General features: G+C 31.0%; 2 protein-coding genes across 2 annotated transcripts in view; both read left to right on the top strand.

Annotated features, from left to right (window-relative positions):
- LOC129913496 (glucose dehydrogenase [FAD, quinone]) overlaps window positions 1–11443 on the top strand; it is a 40076-nt gene extending 28633 nt beyond the window's left edge. Inside the window, exons 4-6 of the mRNA XM_055992216.1 lie at window positions 1314–1718; window positions 1786–2117; window positions 10457–11443. Of these exons, the coding sequence (XP_055848191.1) occupies window positions 1314–1718; window positions 1786–2117; window positions 10457–11269 (1550 nt within the window). The 3' untranslated portion in view covers window positions 11270–11443. The remainder of the gene's footprint in view (window positions 1–1313; window positions 1719–1785; window positions 2118–10456) is intronic.
- Window positions 11444–11600: 157 nt separating this feature from the next.
- On the top strand, window positions 11601–15239 carry LOC129915034 (general odorant-binding protein 84a). The gene is made up of 4 exons (XM_055994489.1): window positions 11601–11777; window positions 14796–14857; window positions 14919–15045; window positions 15114–15239. Exons 1-4 carry the CDS (start codon window positions 11612–11614, stop codon window positions 15206–15208), a joined length of 450 nt encoding a protein of 149 aa, XP_055850464.1. The 5' UTR covers window positions 11601–11611; the 3' UTR covers window positions 15209–15239.
- Window positions 15240–18064: the final 2825 nt, after the last annotated feature.

Genomic DNA, 18064 nt, shown 5'->3' with positions numbered 1-18064 from the left:
TGTTTAAAAAAAAAATTAAAAATAATTTTTTCGTGCTCTCTTTGTAGTGCTTAAGACATTTACAAATTTTGAAAATTTTCCATCAACGTTTACAGTTTTACTGACTTCAAAACTACCTGCAATTTATCGATATTTTGTATGGAAAAATTTAAAATTAATTCGGCACGTGTAAACATTATGATATAGATTTGAAACTATGGGAATATTTTTTTTTTATATTTAGAAACTTTTGAGCCCGTATAAATTTTGAAATTCAGCCTTGTTCAAAATAAGGGACCCCCTAGTGCCCATTGTAAAGTCTTCCAATCGTCCGTACTAAACTATTAAGTTGTCTGAATTTGCCAGATGATTGTCATTGTTGTCATACAAAATAAAATTTAATAAGTTGGAACCAGAGATACTGGGTATCTCTGGATTCTGGTTGGAACTATAAAAGATAAATCTCAGCGTAAGCTAACGTAATCAAATGTGACCAATTCAATAGACGCACCAGCGACTAAGTTTTTCTTCCCTTCGTTAAACTTCTGTTAAAGTTCTGTAAGCTGTAGTATAAGTATAAGGCAATTATATACCTCTTTCTTTTATTTAAGGGCGAGCTAGACCCCCAACATATTGACGGTCTAAAAATAACAAAGTTCTAATTTCGAGTCCTAAGGCATTGGAATTCGAGGAAGAAGTGAAAATGAAACAAATTGAGTTTTAATTTTTTCTTAAACCGAGTTTCAAGAGCTAGAAATGGCCATTAGAGAAATATTTTCCGTTCATTTTTGACATTTGTTTGCTCAGAAATTTGACCTAATTAAAACTTTCAACTAACCAAACTGCTTCTATTTATATCCATTTTATCCCACTTGCAACTCTTATTAAGAGTTTATGAATAACGATTATTACTGAGTTTGAGACAAAATTCCATTACCGATGTCGAGTGTGAAAATAAGTTTAACATTTTATTTTGTTACAGTTCCAAAAATTAATTATAACAATTAATACATGAACTTGTTCAATGAATTTATTTTAGGAAACTTGAATTATTGGTATCAAAGTTTAATGAACTAACAAATACGCAGCAAAAAGATAAGATTTTTTAATTTATCAAACTTGAATGTAACACAAAAAAACCTGCAAGCTCTTCATTAAACCGGAGATTTTATGATTATTGAATTCAGCATTAGGTGAACGCGCATGTCATTCACAATTATTCTTAAGTTCAATTACTTTCTTCACAGTACTTAAACAAAGAATGCATAAAACTTAAAAGTTCTGGTTTCATCCTAACTACATTTATTATTGGTCTATTTTTGTAAAAAAAAAAGGTGGAGATGAACCGGTCGGTGCACAAATTCCTTCAATGTTTTTGAATTTTATTGGAAGTGACATTGACTGGAAATTTAATACAGAACCAGAGAAGCAGGCTTGTTTATCATCAAAGGAGAAACGATGCTATTGGCCCAGAGGCAAAGTACTTGGTGGTACTTCGGTTGTTAATGGTATGATGTATATACGAGGTAATCAAGAAGACTACGATGATTGGGAATCGATGGGAAATCCAGGATGGAAATATGAAGATGTTTTGCCATACTTTTTGAAATCAGAAGATAACATGGAATTAGATGAAGTTGGTAGAGAATATCATGCAGCTGGAGGTTTATTGCCAGTGGCGAAATTCCCATATAATCCACCATTGTCATATGCTATTCTAAAGGGTGGACAAGAAATGGGTATGAGATTTTTGATGATATTATCTTGTAAATTTTTTGTATTAATATGTTTGTTTTTCTCGTTAAGGTTATGGAGTTCATGATTTAAATGGTGCAAACTCAACTGGTTTCATGATTGCACAGATGACGGCTAGAAATGGAGTGAGAATGAGTTCGGCAAGGGCATTCCTTCGACCAGCTAGATTGAGGTCAAATTTGCATATTTTACTCAATACAACAGTCACTAAGGTGCTTGTTAATCCATCAACAAAGAGTGCTCATGGTGTAGAAGTTATTGATCAATTTGGAAGTATGAGGAAGATTTTGGTTAAAAAGGAAGTGATTGTGAGTGGTGGAGCAGTTAATTCACCACAAGTTCTTCTCTTAAGTGGAATAGGACCAAAGGATGATCTCAAAAAGGTATGATATTTTTTTAGATTTATTATTTCATAATCATATTTTTAGAAAAAAATTGGTAAACAAATATTTTAGCAATCAACAAAAAATCTCCAAAAAAAAATCTTTTCATTCTTAGTTCACTTAGCTAAAGTAATGGCAGATCAAAAGCTCCCTCACATTACTTTCTATCTGATTTCCGTTCGAACTCTATTTTTGTTCCCGTATTCAAATTTTAGCTGTTCCGAATTCCATATTCGAACATATTTTGCGAACTCATATTTAGGTGTTTCGACAAAAGAATGGACGTACAATCCGACAAATTTTTGCCGTTTTCTATCCGGGTAACAATTTACTACCGGAAAACAATATTCTCCAACAAAAAAAGTCGAATGGAAATCAGAAAAACCGTACGGATTCAATTTTGGGTTTCCGTTTTCAAATTCAAACAAATATTAGAACAGTAGTGATAGACTTTTTTCTATGAGGAAAATATTTTTGAGGTTATGTCATTTTATTTGGTCTGGGAGATATACATCAATATAGATCAATTCGCTTTTTCCAAAACGGCTAATATTGAGGAGTGGTCTTTCAGATTAGTGATATTTAACCGCGGTGTTAAGACTGGGTTCCCTTTTTCAGCGAAGTCAGATCTCATGTAAAAGCATTTGTGTGTATTAGTGAATGTGTTTCGCTCTCTCACCATCGAATTCTCTGGTTTTTTCCTCTCAGGATGTTGGTTATGGTTTTCATTCATTGTCTCTTTGTGAGATCGCCATCGCACTCACGCGTTCGGGGTGGCATGCAAATGGAAGTTATCGAAGTTGTAATAACTCGATTTAAAAAAAACACAACTGCTTTGGTGGACTAACAAAGAGTGACTTTATTATTTCTTTTACTTCTATTTATAAAATATACAAAAAGATGAATTGACAAAAGCTTGAATAATGTAAATGTTTTAATTTCTAAGAAATTGCAAAATTAACAAATAAAATATTATAAGAATATGTTTTTCATAACAAATAACAAATATGATATTTTTGATAATAAAATAAACAAAATGATGAATTGACAAAAGGTTGATTAATGTAAATGTTTTAATTTCTAAGAAATTGCAAAATTAACAAATAAAATATTATAAGAATATGTTTTTCATAACAAATAACAAATATGATATTTTTGATAATAAAATAAACAAAATGATGAATTGACAAAAGGTTGATTAATGTAAATGTTTTAATTTCTAAGAAATTGCAAAATTAACAAATAATAATATTAGGTGTCTGCATTGTTAGCAACGGAAGTTGGGTAGGAATGTAAATGGGAATGGGAATGGGAATGTGTCGTGTTAACTCCCCCTTTCTTAAGTATCTGCGTCTCGTAGATTAGATTTTGAGAGTAATTTGTTCTAGTGAATTAATTTGGGAGTTTGGATCAACTACTGGGATGTTTAATTTTAAAGGTTCAAATGAGGAAAGTTGGAGTTTTTTCTTGTTTTTTGATTGTTTTTTCAAAAAGATGAACAGAATTAAGTTGATTGTTGCCCCTATGAGCAGAATAGTTAGGTTTGAAGTTAGGAATAGTTTACTGTTTGAAGAAATAAAGGAAAGTTTTTCTACGTTGTCTAGATGAAGTTTGTGTAGGTATTGTAGGTCGAGTTTTATTTCCCCTTCGGTGAGGTTATTTTGAAGTAAGGGAGGTAGTATATGATATGTTTTACTCTCCCAGTTGCTATACTTTATGTTATCGATTTCGATAGATTCATTGAAAAAATTTATAAGGAATGAACCGTTCAGGTTACGGAAATGTCTGCCGTATGTTATATTACCGACATAATTTGTAAGAAATAAAGTGCTTTCATTGATGAGTTCTATTATTGGCCTATTTTCATAATTAAAGTCACACTTAACTTTTTCGCCATTTAATAGTTTCAGTACACAATCGTCTTTGTTGAGCTTTTGAAGTTGTGATCTTTTACAAAGGATAGTTTCCTCGATTTCTAAACATTTCCCTATTATACCAAACTGGAGATGTTCTGAAATAAATAAATTCGAAAAACTTAAATGAATTCTCTTATTATTCTTTACTGTGGGTTTAACAATAATATTATTAAATGTCGTATCTTCAGTTTGGGGTAAACAAATGACGTAGAGAAGAACAGATTTTTTTACAAGCATCATTGGTTCAGCGTACTCAATGGCTTGAAGCTCGTTTTTAAATGGAAGCGATTCCATTTTAGAAAGGATATCGGAAATTTCGATTTTGCTCAGTAAATTAGAGTTAACAATTCCTCTTTTTGCAAGTTGCCCTGCCAGAACTATTTCTCCTATTTCCTCTTTTAAAAGGCTAAGCTTGTTAAAAATAATCTGTTCATATTTTTCTGTGATATTAGTATTAATTTTGTCGATTATTTTGTTGTATTTGTCAATTAATGTGTCTGTTACTTTGGTTAAATACTTGTTAATATGATATTGTCTGTTGTTGTTGGTGGAGAGCTTGTTGTTTTCGAAGACGATTTTGTCCCAATCCGTCGCATCGGGATTACCTGCTAGCCACTTCCAAGCGGAACCTATCCAGTTGATTGCCCGTTTTTCTCTGTTGTGGGTCTTATCTTGGAGTTGCTCTAATAGGTTTCCTATTTTTGTTTTTTGTAGTTCTATTTGCGGTAGGAAAAGGCTGTTTTTAGGAATATAATGGTTGATGTCCGTATTAATTTTACTAATGACTTCTTCGAACATTGTAAGATTAATAAAATGAATGATTTTATAGTTTCCTGTGGTCATTTTTCCGTTTCCTTGTTTGATTGCGACGAGTGGACTTTGGTATTCGTAGATATTGACTATTGCTCCCACACAGAGGATGCAGTTTAATAGCATAATTTGCATCATTGGGGTTCCGGTTTTCTCCTTTTTGCGTCAGCTACTAGGGTGCGGTTTCTTCTGGGTAGTCCCACGGTTTGAATGCAACAAAGTTTTTTGTATAGGTACACTGTGCTTTTCGCACTACACTACACTTTATGGTGCGGTTCTTATGTTTTACGCACTAGATTGAAAGTTTTTTAAATTAATTCGAACTTTCACTTGTTCGGTTGTGTTAAGCTTTTACTTTTTTGCCGGTACGCGGTTCGTTACGCAATGTACTTAATGCGGTTCTTATGTAACGCACTTAGAAATCTGCTCGGCTTTCTTAAGCTTTTGTGTTTTAAATTTTTAATTAATTTTTTTTTCCGGGCGCGCGGTTCTTATGTTACGCGATCTTAATGCGGTTCTTATGTAACGCACTTAGAAATCTGCTCGGCTTTTTTAATTAATTTTTTTTTTTTTTCGGGTCCGCGGTTCTTATGTTACGCGATCTTAATGCGGTTCTTATGTTACGCACTAATAAGCTGCTCGGGCGCCAGTTATCGAAGTTGTAATAACTCGATTTAAAAAAAACACAACTGCTTTGGTGGACTAACAAAGAGTGACTTTATTATTTCTTTTACTTCTATTTATAAAATATACAAAAAGATGAATTGACAAAAGCTTGAATAATGTAAATGTTTTAATTTCTAAGAAATTGCAAAATTAACAAATAAAATATTATAAGAATATGTTTTTCATAACAAATAACAAATATGATATTTTTGATAATAAAATAAACAAAATGATGAATTGACAAAAGGTTGATTAATGTAAATGTTTTAATTTCTAAGAAATTGCAAAATTAACAAATAATAATATTAGGTGTCTGCATTGTTAGCAACGGAAGTTGGGTAGGAATGTAAATGGGAATGGGAATGGGAATGTGTCGTGTTAACTTGGATGTAGGTATACATAGATCTTTATATGGATATGGTGTTTGTGGACGAAAACTGGTTTGAAATTCAATATTTTCATAAAAGATTTATGGAGTGTATACCTATTTATTTTTGAAATGAAAAAGAAACTTGTTTCCATGTTGATGTTGTGGATGGCATTTGAGTTTTTTGTGTATCAGAGAAATTTTTTGCATTATAATAATAATTATAGTTGTTCAGCGGAGAAGCAGGTAGAGGATGTGTTATGTGGGTTCATTGATATAATATACTTGACAGTATCCTGTGTGTAGTGTGTATAAAAATATGAGTAGGTAGATGCGCCAGAAGGATTGATTTTCAGGTTCTTGCTTACTTTTGAGTTGTTCTTCGTTGAGAAATTTTTTGTCTAGCACTCGCGCTGACATGAAAATGTATGTACATACAATATATAGAATGTTTAGGTTCATATGTGTATGTTGTTTGAGGATGGACTCGAGATAAATCTTGTAGGTATGACATTATGATCATGGAGAATGCCGCAAAAAGTGTCTCCTGAACTGATTTTTTGAAACTAAGGCCTCATGCTGATTGCACTAAATATTTAGCCGAGAATAAATTGGTAGTTATGATTATGACTGTGTATAAAATTTAGCCTTGAATAAATATAGCTGTGTGAATTTGGATAGACCAAACAAACCAAGATTATTACCAAATTATTTTTATGCAAATATGTAGGTATATCAATCCAATTTACTTTCAACACCTTTTTAATAAAGATTTTTTTTTTAAAGTAACCAATGCAATGAACTCAGTTCGTAATTGAATCGATTTTGTTTTTACCGACTTCCAAAAAGGAGGAGGTATTCAATTCGTCTGTATTTTTTTTTTTTTTTTTTTTTTTTTTTATGTTTGTTACCGCATAACTTTGGACTGAGTGAACCAATTTTAATAATTCTTTTTGTATTGGATAGCTGGTGGCTGTGGTCCCATTTCAATTTCGTTCACTTTTTGCCATAGGAACTATTTTAAAACCATAAAACCCAGTTTTGATCCATGGAAGTCGGTTTTGTTTTTTTGCTAAAAATGATTATTTATTAACCTATACCTACATTATTAGGAAACAAAAATAAGGCAGCATTTATAACTTATGTTACTTTTTTTTTAAACCTTGAAATTAATTTTTCAATTAGGTATGTAATCAAAGTTTAGGGAAGTTTTCAAAAATAACTTTCATATAACCCTTTACCTATTCCCCCGCGAAAATATAACTATTATACCTAAAATGGCAAAAATTCTCGGTGGTAACCTACCTACAAAAAAAAAAAACCGAATCCGCAATATATAACCAAAGACAATGAAAAACAAAAGGACATATTTATATTATATAACCCCTCACGCGCGAGTGTAGTATAATAAACAATACAACCCAGAAATCAACCTAAATATGCAAATCATTGTGCACAAGCACATGTCAAATGTCAATACACATTTTTACACACACACAAGTGAATACTTACCAATGTACCCACATATCTAATCCTTTACCTATATCCCCGCACGAGCGATGTGAATATTACACAATGCAAAGAATTTCGCTGACACTTGAAAAAAAAAACCAAAAGTGTCAACTCGCACGCGCGAGTGCGATATTATAAACACGAAATGAATTGTTAGGAAAAACCCAAGAGTCAACAAGAACAAAACAACCCTTTTTGAAAACCAAAGATAATGATCTTGCAAAAAATATCTACTATCTACCTACTCTCTGCAGCATCTTCATAATTTCATGAATGAGATCTGCCTGCCTGAGTGAGGAAATAGGAAACAAAAAAAAAAGTATTATGTAAACACAAAAAAAAAAAAAAAAAATATAACGAGAAAATGAGAGCACAAGAGCAAGTTTTTTTTTTCAATAAATAGAAAAGAACAGAAAGAAAGAGTTCATCAGCGCCAGCTTATGCGTGGCATTCTTTTGAACTAAATTTGTATGTGTGCGTGATTAATGGAATTTTCAAAGTAAAAAAAGCTAAAATAGACACTTTTTCAACAATTTATATTAAAAAGACTGTGAGCAAAAACATTTATATTTTTTTTTTGAAACTGATTTGAAACATAATGAAAAAAAAAATAATAAAAATAAATTGTGGATGCTTTGACTGCCCCTTTCTAAAAAACAGAATGCAAATATTGGTTTAATAAAATCAAATTTTTAGTGGGTAAATAAAAAAAATATTTTTTTTGGCAAACTGGCTGCATGAAAAACTTTATTAACTTCTTACTAAAAAAAAAAAAATATTTTAAAAAATAATCACGCTTTGCTCCACGACTAAAATGGTAAAAAAGCATTTTGACACTTTTCCTTCAAATTAACCGTTCAAACTAACTTCAAATTAAATTTTAGTAAATATTTTGGATTCTCCTTATTCCACTTTACAATTTTCTTTTTGTTTCATCTAAAAACACCAATAAATGGTAAAGTTATTCTAAGAACAGTGCGTAAATAAAACATGAAATTACAACATATTGACGAAGCTTTTTTTCTAATAAAAAAAAAAAAAAAATCTGTTGCGCCTACTGCATGAAAACACATTTGATCATTATAAAACAAAAACAAAAAAAATAAAAAGTTTATAAACAACGGTGCCCCAACCAAAATTTTGATTCAATAATAGATTTGCAGGAAAAAAAATCAATTTCGACTCTTATAAAAATCGCCAAAGAAATGTTTCTAAAATTTAAATGATGCAAAAATGTGCATACGTTTATTGCCTTTTCAAAAAAGTACGTTTCATAAGATTATCTTATAAACTGCAAAAGTTATACAACAATTAGTCAACCATCTTCCATTAAAATGCTATGGAAACCCCCCTTAAGAAATAAGTATTTACTTCTTACTTTTCCAAAACGGCTGATATTGAGGAGTGGTCTTTTAGATTAGTGATATTTAACTGCGGTGTTAAGAAATAAGTATTTATCTGTGAAGTTAAATAATTAACGTTTATTAGTTATTTTGTTTTAAATAAAAAGCAAACAATATTTTACACACGGATGGTTATACTTGTGAATACAATAAGTTAGAATACAATAGTAAACTCTTTTTTTCCGAAAAAAAAAACAGGAAAAACTAAATTGATATTTATTGATAATTGGGCTTTAATGGACAGTTCCGTAGATGCAATTAATTAAATAAAAAATTAATTCATATTTTACCCAAAATATTTATGTTCGTCAAATAGAGAAAGGTTACCTTTCTAGGGTTAATGTGACTACAAAAAAAAATGCTAAAGGCAACAAAGTTTTCTAAGGTCAGTGATTTCATGTTTGGACTTTACTAACTTTTAATTTTTTGTCTTTGATCAACGTTTGGTGTCCCTCTCTTATTTTTGGTTCGTAGATTTCATAGACTACTTACTCAGCAGTTCTTGTCCTTTACGTCATGTTACCATGAACTTATAAGTTTAATTCTCGGCTTCATACGCTCACCTACATAAGTTCCTCATAAAATTTGTTCGATTTTCCACTTAATGTGGTCAGTCTTGTTCTACCAATGTTTCGATTAAGAGAGACGGGGTCAGAAAACGTTCCAGTAGTATGTTGCGTTAGAAGTTTTGTTCTAGTGTTAAGTATATTCGTATCCGTAATGAGCAAAAACCAAGTAGTGATCCGAGTGAATGTTGGCTCTATGAAATATTCAAACGTCTAGGATATTTGAAGAATTCAACATTCGATATGTTAATCAAAATGATTATGGTGAAGTTAAAAAAGGGGTTTTCGTCTGGCCATTCGTCGGTCTGTTTTTCGTCTGTGCATCCATGAGTCCATCCGTGCATCGAGCTAGGGTCTAAACAGATGGTTAGATTTGCTTAAAATTTGTAATATACAAGACTCGTTTTTATTTTTTTTTTTTTATTATTCTAATATCTCCTCTATTATAACGTTTTCAAGGTATTGCCATTTTTTCGAAAATGGTTGTAACGATTTAGATTAAATTTATACATAATGCGCTTAGTAATTCTACCAAAACTGCGTTTTTTGTGAAAATTAGGTATTAGCGTATATTTCGCTAAAGGTAGAACCAATTTTATTCAAAAAATCAAATTAAAACTAATAGTTTTGGAAATAAATTAAAAATATAATTATTTTTTAATCTTAATTTTTTTTATTTTTCTTCTGAAATTGTATGAGGCTTTCAGAATAATAATGGGTCATGTCCATTTTTTTTTTCAGGACCTTTTGAAAAAAGCATTACACAAATCAATACCTATAAGCCTTCAGAATTTCTTTTTTACATTCTTCTTAAAACAAAACGAAACACTTAATTATTAAGAAAAAAAAAAACCACCAACATTATTATTCTGAACGCATTATATATTAGTACTTTGAACTATTACGAGCATGTACGTGCCACCCAGTCGTGAATTTTATTTTTATTGTTAACCGCTCATAGATTTTGATTTTAATTTGCAGTTGATTACTTTCATATTAAATTATTTCAGTTCATCATTTTATTTTTTTGTTCATACGAGTATTAACTTCGCAATTAAAAAAAAAAAAAACTTATAAATTTAATTTCTTTACATTTAAGGTGAATGTTCGTCCAGTGCATGATCTCCCTGGAGTTGGCAAAAATCTTCACAACCATGTTGCCTACTTTACGAATTTCTTCATCGATGATGCTGACACATCGCCACTTAATTGGGCAACAGCTATGGAATACCTACTATTCCGTGATGGCCTAATGTCCGGCACTGGAATATCTGATGTAACTGCCAAAGTTGCCACACGTTATGCAGATGCTCCAAATATTCCCGATGTACAATACTTTTTCGGTGGATATTTGGCAAGCTGTGCCAAGACCGGTCAAGTTGGTGAACTTCTTTCAAACAATTCTCGCAGTATTCAAATTTTCCCAGCTGTTTTGAATCCCAAAAGTCGTGGTTACATCACACTCGGATCGAATGATCCTCTTCAACCACCAAAGATAATTGGCAACTACTTGACTGACGAAAGAGATGTTAAAACACTTATCGAAGGAATTAAATTCGCAATTCGATTGTCTGAAACAACCCCACTCAAAGCATACGGAATGCGTCTGGACACGAAACCCGCCAAAGGTTGTGAAAATATTAAATTTGGTACAGACAAGTACTGGGAATGTGCTATTAGACAAGATACCGGGCCAGAAAACCATCAAGCTGGTTCATGTAAAATGGGACCTGCTCGAGATCCCTACGCTGTGGTCGATCATGAACTGAGAGTACATGGTGTTCGGGGATTACGTGTAATCGATACCTCGATTATGCCCAAAGTGACGGCCGGAAATACACATGCACCGGCTGTGATGATCGCTGAAAGGGGTTCGCATTTAATTAAGAGGGCATGGGGAGCACAACAGTAGATTAATTTTAATTTGCTGTTATAATATTGTATATGAATAGTACCTATATAGAATTTAAGTGAACCAAATTATAGAAAAATAAAGAGATGAACAAAAAAAAACAAGGCGTGCACGCATATGGGTCTAGGCACATTTCAAAATTCTAATTTTACAATAACTAACTCAATAAAAATAATATTTATTTATTGTAGAAAAAACAAAATGCATTTGATGTGATTGAATATAATTGACGGAAATGAGCTTTTTAGGTTTTTTCATAGCAAATTGGAAATAAACTGCAATTTACATTTTGGATTTGGGTGCATATAAAAAGCCTGTAACTTGTTGAAAAAGGTTTGAAAAATGTTTTCGGTTAGATTTTTGATAGTTTTCGTTATATCGGTCGGTTTTTTTGGAATTCAACATATTGATGGAATTCCGATGGAATGCACATCAACTAAAAGTGCTTCAAGCATGGATCTTAAAGAAGTCATGGATACATGCAACTCTAGTTTTACAATACCGATGGGTAAGCTTATTTTATGTTAAAATTATGATAAACGCAAGCTGCAAAAGTACAAAGTAAAAATTCAAATAATTCCCTTTTAACTTCTTGTGAACTGAACATTTATAATTGAATGTCAAAATGTAATCATAATAAATCATTTGAAGATAACTTTCCATACTAAGTAACTGCTTCCTCAATGTAACGTTCATGTTTAAAAGTTTATGTTTAAAGTGAAAAGTAACAACATGAACATAGCCACTTTAAAAAGGTCGTAAAAGTGGTCAATACATTGCTTTCTGTCATTATGATTTTTCTTTTTTGCTTCCTAATATTTATGTATAATTGAATTTGTTGTGAAAATTTAAATTTTCGTACAAAAATAAGCTGTTATCTGTAACAAAGCTGTTATCTGTAAATTGTTGGCATATTTTAGTATGAGCTCATATAAATGCAAAATATTTAAACACAAAATATAACATACAGGGTGATTTGCATAGTTTGGGCCAAAACAAGAAAGACAACCTGAGTAGGTGAATCTTTTTCCCACCGTTTAAGGCAAAGGTAAGAGGAAATTTCATAAAATAAAATTCTAGTCGCGAATTCACTCGTAAATGCTGTTATTAAAAAGGTTACTTAGAACATAAAAGCAAAATATTAAGATTCATAAAAACACAATTTTATTAAATTTTTTTTTTTGTTTAATCCAAAAATTAATTTTTTCAAGATTTTATCTGTTTGTATTTAAATTAAATTATTGCTTTTGTATAAAAAAAATTAGTTGGAATAAAATAAGTAGTTTGGCAGAAAATCAGGGGTCGAATTACGGCATACGTTCGTTAACGAATGGTTGCTATGTGTCCCTATCGTTTTCTAATAATTAAATAGAGACAGAAATAGACAAAACGTTAACTTATGATCGTAATCGTGTGCCGTAATTCGACCCCAGATTTGAAAAAAAAAAAAATAAAATGCACGACTGGGGCCGCACGTACTTGCTCTCGCAGTTCAAAGCACTTTTATGTTAGCTTACTTGTAGGTTATTAGAGCTGCCTCTATATACATTTTTAAGAAATTTGGTTGATGTAGGGGAAGAGCCGGCATGGAGGCCAAACGTTAGGTAAATAAAATTTTTTTTTATTTGACTTGACTTTTTTGAGAATAACTAAAAACGCAGTTTTACAGCAATTACTTTAAATATTACGTATGCAAAATTTTATCAAAATCCTTAGAGCCATTTTTGAGAAAATTGCAATAACTCCATAATGATGTACGGGAAGAGCCGACATCCGCGATTTAAAAAAATATAAAGACCATATTTCCACTATCCGTATTTTTTGAGAAAAACTAAAAACGCAGTTATGTTAAAACTATATACAGCATTACGTGTGCTAAATTTAATCGAAATCGTTAGAGCCGTTTTCGAGAAAATTGCAATAACTCGAAAATTTTGTATGGGAGGTATACGTTCTAAGCGAGATATTAAAAAACAAAAAAAAACCAACCTTGGAAATTACGAAAAAAACATCCATACCAAATTTAAAGAAAATCCGTCCACTCGTTTAGGCTGTAGCTACTTGTACAGATGGACGCACGGACGCACCGACGCACCGACGCACAGACCGACGGACGTCATGACGAAACCCACTTTTTTGGGCTTCTCCATCATCGTAATGTTAGTTTTGATTAAAACCTCGAATTTTTTTTTTTACACGAAACCAATACTTGCCCTATTGAGCAAGTAAAAAACGATTCTATGGCTGGTATCGTTAATAAATTTTCAAAAAAAAAGTTTTCCATGAAAAAATAGACCTTACCAAAAAACGGTTATTTGAATTTTTTAAACAAAATCGTGGGAGCCGTTTTCGAGAAATGGAGAATGGGCATATTGAACGTTTGGCGGCCAGTAATGAAATTGGTATCAAATGAAAGAACTAAAACGTAGGAAAAATGTTTACCTTGGCCGTTTCGTTGTATTGCATTTGGAATGGAAGATATGGCAATATTAGTGTTGTTAATGCATCGAGCAATATGCGAAGGGAAAATTGAATTACTATTTTAATAATTAAATTATGAAATATGATTTTATGTCATTTTTTCTATGATTTAAAAACTCAATCTTGAATATAATCCGACCAATGGAACTCAAAATATAAGCTTTTTAAGCCAACCACTTCAAGATTTTGTTTTTGAGTTTTCAAAAGGAAAAAACAAACAAAAAATTGAAAAAAAAAGTCTTAAAATAGACTCGAAAATGATGTTTTAAAAAGCCAATATTTTGTGTTCTATTGGTTGGATATCCAAGATAAAGGTCTTCAGGCTCAGGGAAAATGACAAAATGACAGATTATCATATCTTGCACTTAAAATACACGTTCAATTTTAAACATTAAAACAATTTGCATTAACTTTTAAATGCAAAAATGCATTTTATCCGTTTGTGAAGAACGTTAGAAGGATAAAACTTCTGCACAATGTATGTAAGACTTAACTACATCAAAAAATAACAAAATCGTTCTTGGCCGCAGAACGTCCAAGTTCCATACAAAATTGCCCATTCTCCTTTAACTTTTCCGAAATAAGTATATGACAGGTACCGTTATTTTTGGTAAAAAAAAACTCATTCCAAAAACTCCTCTGACAGACGGACTGAATTCTTTATCATGGTAATGCCATGTCTGATTGTTATCTCAACTTTTTTTTTGTACGTATTCATAACATGATAATAAAATGTATAGTACCTACATAATCGCAAGTAAAAATTGATTTATGTAAAGGAAGATCACTGTGGCGTATGCGTAATATTTTTATCAAATGACACAACTCATGCACAAATGATTTTTTCCTTCTTTAAGAAACATTATAATGCTGAGATTAAGAAAAACACGTGAATATTGAGCCATTTTAACAATAATTAATGTTTAGTTGTTGTTTTTTGTTTCCATTTTTCAATTTAAAGTCATTTGTCACTGTCCATAAAATTAAAAATTCATCTTCCCTTTCTTTAATACTCTTTGATTTAAATTGATAATTTGACATTTAGATTATATTATCGAGTTCAATACAACTGGAATACTTCCCGATGAAACTGATAAAACTGGAATGGTATCTATTTATTTTATATTGAAATAATATTTAAATCTTAAAACTATAAATTTTTCTGCAGTGTTATATTCGATGTGCCTTTGAAAAATTAGGTCTCATTAAAGATTGGAAACTAGATAAGCCACTTTTGCAAAATACAATGTGGCCAGCTACTGGAGATTCTGTGGAAGTTTGTGAACAGGAAGGAAGTAATTACATATTTTTATTAATTTAAGGACATCTGTATTAAAAAAAATTCGATTTCTTATCGTTACAGAAAGTGAGTCAAATGCATGTGTGAGAACTTATGCAATTGCAAAATGTCTCATGATCCGAGCAATTGTCGATGCTAGAGACAAACAAGTCATTTAGAGCTTGGATTAAATAAATATTAAATTTCTGCTCAACTTGAAAAATAAAAACACATTAATGCAAACAAATAAAACTATTTAGTTTTTTTTTTAGTTTTTCACCTCTACTTATTCCGATACTTACACAAACACACCCGTACAACTTTAGCCTTTTATCAAATTTAATTTTAAGCTGTATCATTGAATAATTATATATAGAAGTGACACTGATAGTTTCTAGCGCCACAGAATTTTATTTTTTTCGGCAATCGGATGTACTAAAAAATCCCCAGAGAGAATGGAGCTTGTCCTAGAAAATTATGTTTCCAAAAATTTGTTTTTAAAAAAGGAAATTTCTCTAACACAAACATAAGGAAACAAATATCAAATAAAAATAAATCGTATCGACACGTCGACATCCTATAATAGAAAAAAAAAATAAGGAAATTTTACTCACACATAAAACATAAAACAAATATCAAACAAAAATAAATCGTATCGAAACATCGACATCCTATAAATGAAAAAAGAAAATAAGGAAATTTTACTCATACATTCAAAATTACACAAATATCAAACAAAAATATAGAAAAGTTAGTTGACATTATAAATGTATCCATAGTAACTCGAAGCTAAAAACAAGAAATTTTTTATTAACGACGAGAATTTGAACAAAATTAAATATTATTGTTGTATATCCTAGGCAAGTTATAGCTTATAGGGCATGAAAGTTACCCTTATTTCAATAGTCCTATTAGCGTAGGTGACAAGGTGATTGCTCTTTAATTTTGATTTCTGAGTTCGTATCCCCACAGAGATTGCTATTTTTTTATATTATATTTTGTTTTGCAATATTATGAAATGCGTAACAATTAGAGCCTATTTTTGCTGAATCGAAACTTAAGCATTTAATTACAACAAAGCCTTATGTGTCAGTTTACGCTGAAGTAAAAGTAGAGCCTAAACGTTTATGTTCAACATAAATTATTTAAGGTTCGTTTCAGCTAATGGCCCTTAAAGAAAAAAAGAAAAGCGTTAAAAAAAACTCAACGTAATATTGTAAATCAGGTAAGAGCTCAAACCAATAAGCCGTTTTGGCTCAAACTTTTTGTTTATTTTTGGCTAATTTTAATAGTTGAGTTTCATAACCATAAAATTTAACCGTGCGTTAGTTTTTAACCCTTTCGGTACCAGCGTTACTCTCATGTAACATATCTTTAGAAATTCGTAAAAAATATTTCGTTAAATATTTTTTTAGGTTTCGATGGCTTAATTGAAAGATAGTAATGCCTAGTTACTGGATAATTACAAAAAGTTGGTCAAATATCTTACTATTAATTTTTTTTTCTCTTGAAGATTTTCATAGCTTGGGTTGGAAAGGGTTAACCTGAGTTGTTTTTATATACTAGCCCAAAAAGTTAAAGGAACAATTTGATTTCTTCTACTAAGATAGATTTTTAGAAAAAAAAAATTTCAAAATCGTTGGAACCTTATAAATAAATTAAAAAAAAAATTCAAAAATAAAATTGGTAGGTATGCAATTTCGTAGAAATTACTAATCAACATTCAAAACTAAAATGTCAACAAAATTTAATGTCCCGTTTTCGAAAATTTGAAAAAAGTGTTCAATTTTGTTTTAATCCAAAAACTATTATTTTCCCAAATTTTCTTTCTGTTTTATATATAAACTATATGCTTTTGTATAAAAAATTCGTTGAAATTGAATTGGTAGTTTGGCACGGTTCTACGGTAGGTTAATAATAATTTTGAAAAATTTCAATGATTGCCCAAAAACTATTATATAATTTTTTTATACAAAATCACTGGTACCGTTTTCGAGAAAATTAAACATTTCCGAAATTGGTTTATGACAGATATCGTTATTTTTGGTAAAACAAATTAGTTCTAAAAACCCCTCTGGAAGTAGAGTTGGGCACTTTAGTTCATTTGAGTGATCGATCACTTTAGTTCAAATCACGCTACTGAACTAGTTCTGAACTAGTTCATTTTAGTTCAATTTATTTTAATCACTCTGGTTTTGTTAGAATTAAAAACCAAAATTAGTTTGTACAAACTGTATCCAAATTTATGTAAAATTGACGCATTCTACATAATAAAACAAATACAACCTAAAAATATTCTTAATTTCGTTCATATACTTGTCGAGCTTTCTGGTTCCTGACGAAAGTCTAGAAGAAGTACGTTTTGCTTTCATTAAATCGAAATCATATTAATGCAAGGACCAAGATGCTACTTGTTTTTTGTTCTTGCTCAGAAATAAGAGTAAGTGGTGCTTGAAGAAGAAACGCTGATAGATACTGGCGCAAGCGACCTTTTGTTTTACCGACATCTAAATTTTGAGGAAGAGCAGAAGAACTGATTTCGCTCAACAAAGAATTGGATGCAATTTAATATGCCTTTTGGTTTCTGCACCCCTTCTTTAAACGTCTGTCGGGTTAAAAGGGGCTGTCGTCGTATAAGAGAAGGAGACAAGGACCAAATTTGAAAATTCCCTTTACAGATGCGACTTCCTTTCACCCAAAAAATATATAAAAAAAAAGGTTAATGTAAGATGAGCGCAAGCTGTTTGTTATGTCATATTACGACTGCTTTAGGTTGCTGTTTAGTTTGTTGAAACAAATCTTTTTCGCTATTCGCGAACTAAATTGAACTAAGTAAGTGAACTAAGTTCACTAGTTCACCAAGATGAACTAGTTCATTGAACTAGTTCGTTCGCGAACTACACAAGCCTATCTGGAAGTTCTCCAAAAAATGCTTCATACCAAGTTTGATGTTAATCGGTAGATCCGTTTAGCTGTAGACAGACAGACAAACGGAAATTCCGTGACCCACTTTTTTGCGTTCTCTATTATAAGCC

This window comes from Episyrphus balteatus, chromosome 3, assembly GCF_945859705.1.
Source record: "Episyrphus balteatus chromosome 3, idEpiBalt1.1, whole genome shotgun sequence".
Taxonomy (NCBI): domain Eukaryota; kingdom Metazoa; phylum Arthropoda; class Insecta; order Diptera; family Syrphidae; genus Episyrphus; species Episyrphus balteatus.
The sequence above is the reverse complement of the archived record's forward strand: the minus strand, read 5'-3'. Positions and strand labels throughout refer to the sequence as shown.

Excerpts from the sequence above, each read along its gene's own strand:
- LOC129915034 (XM_055994489.1), top strand. The coding sequence starts at position 11,612 with ATGTTTTCGGTTAGATTTTTGATAGTTTTCGTTATATCGGTCGGTTTT. Across the intron at positions 14,858-14,918 it reads AAACTGATAAAACTGGAATG|TGTTATATTCGATGTGCCTT; the intron begins GTATCTATTTAT and ends ATTTTTCTGCAG. Across the intron at positions 15,046-15,113 it reads AGTTTGTGAACAGGAAGGAA|AAAGTGAGTCAAATGCATGT; the intron begins GTAATTACATAT and ends TTATCGTTACAG.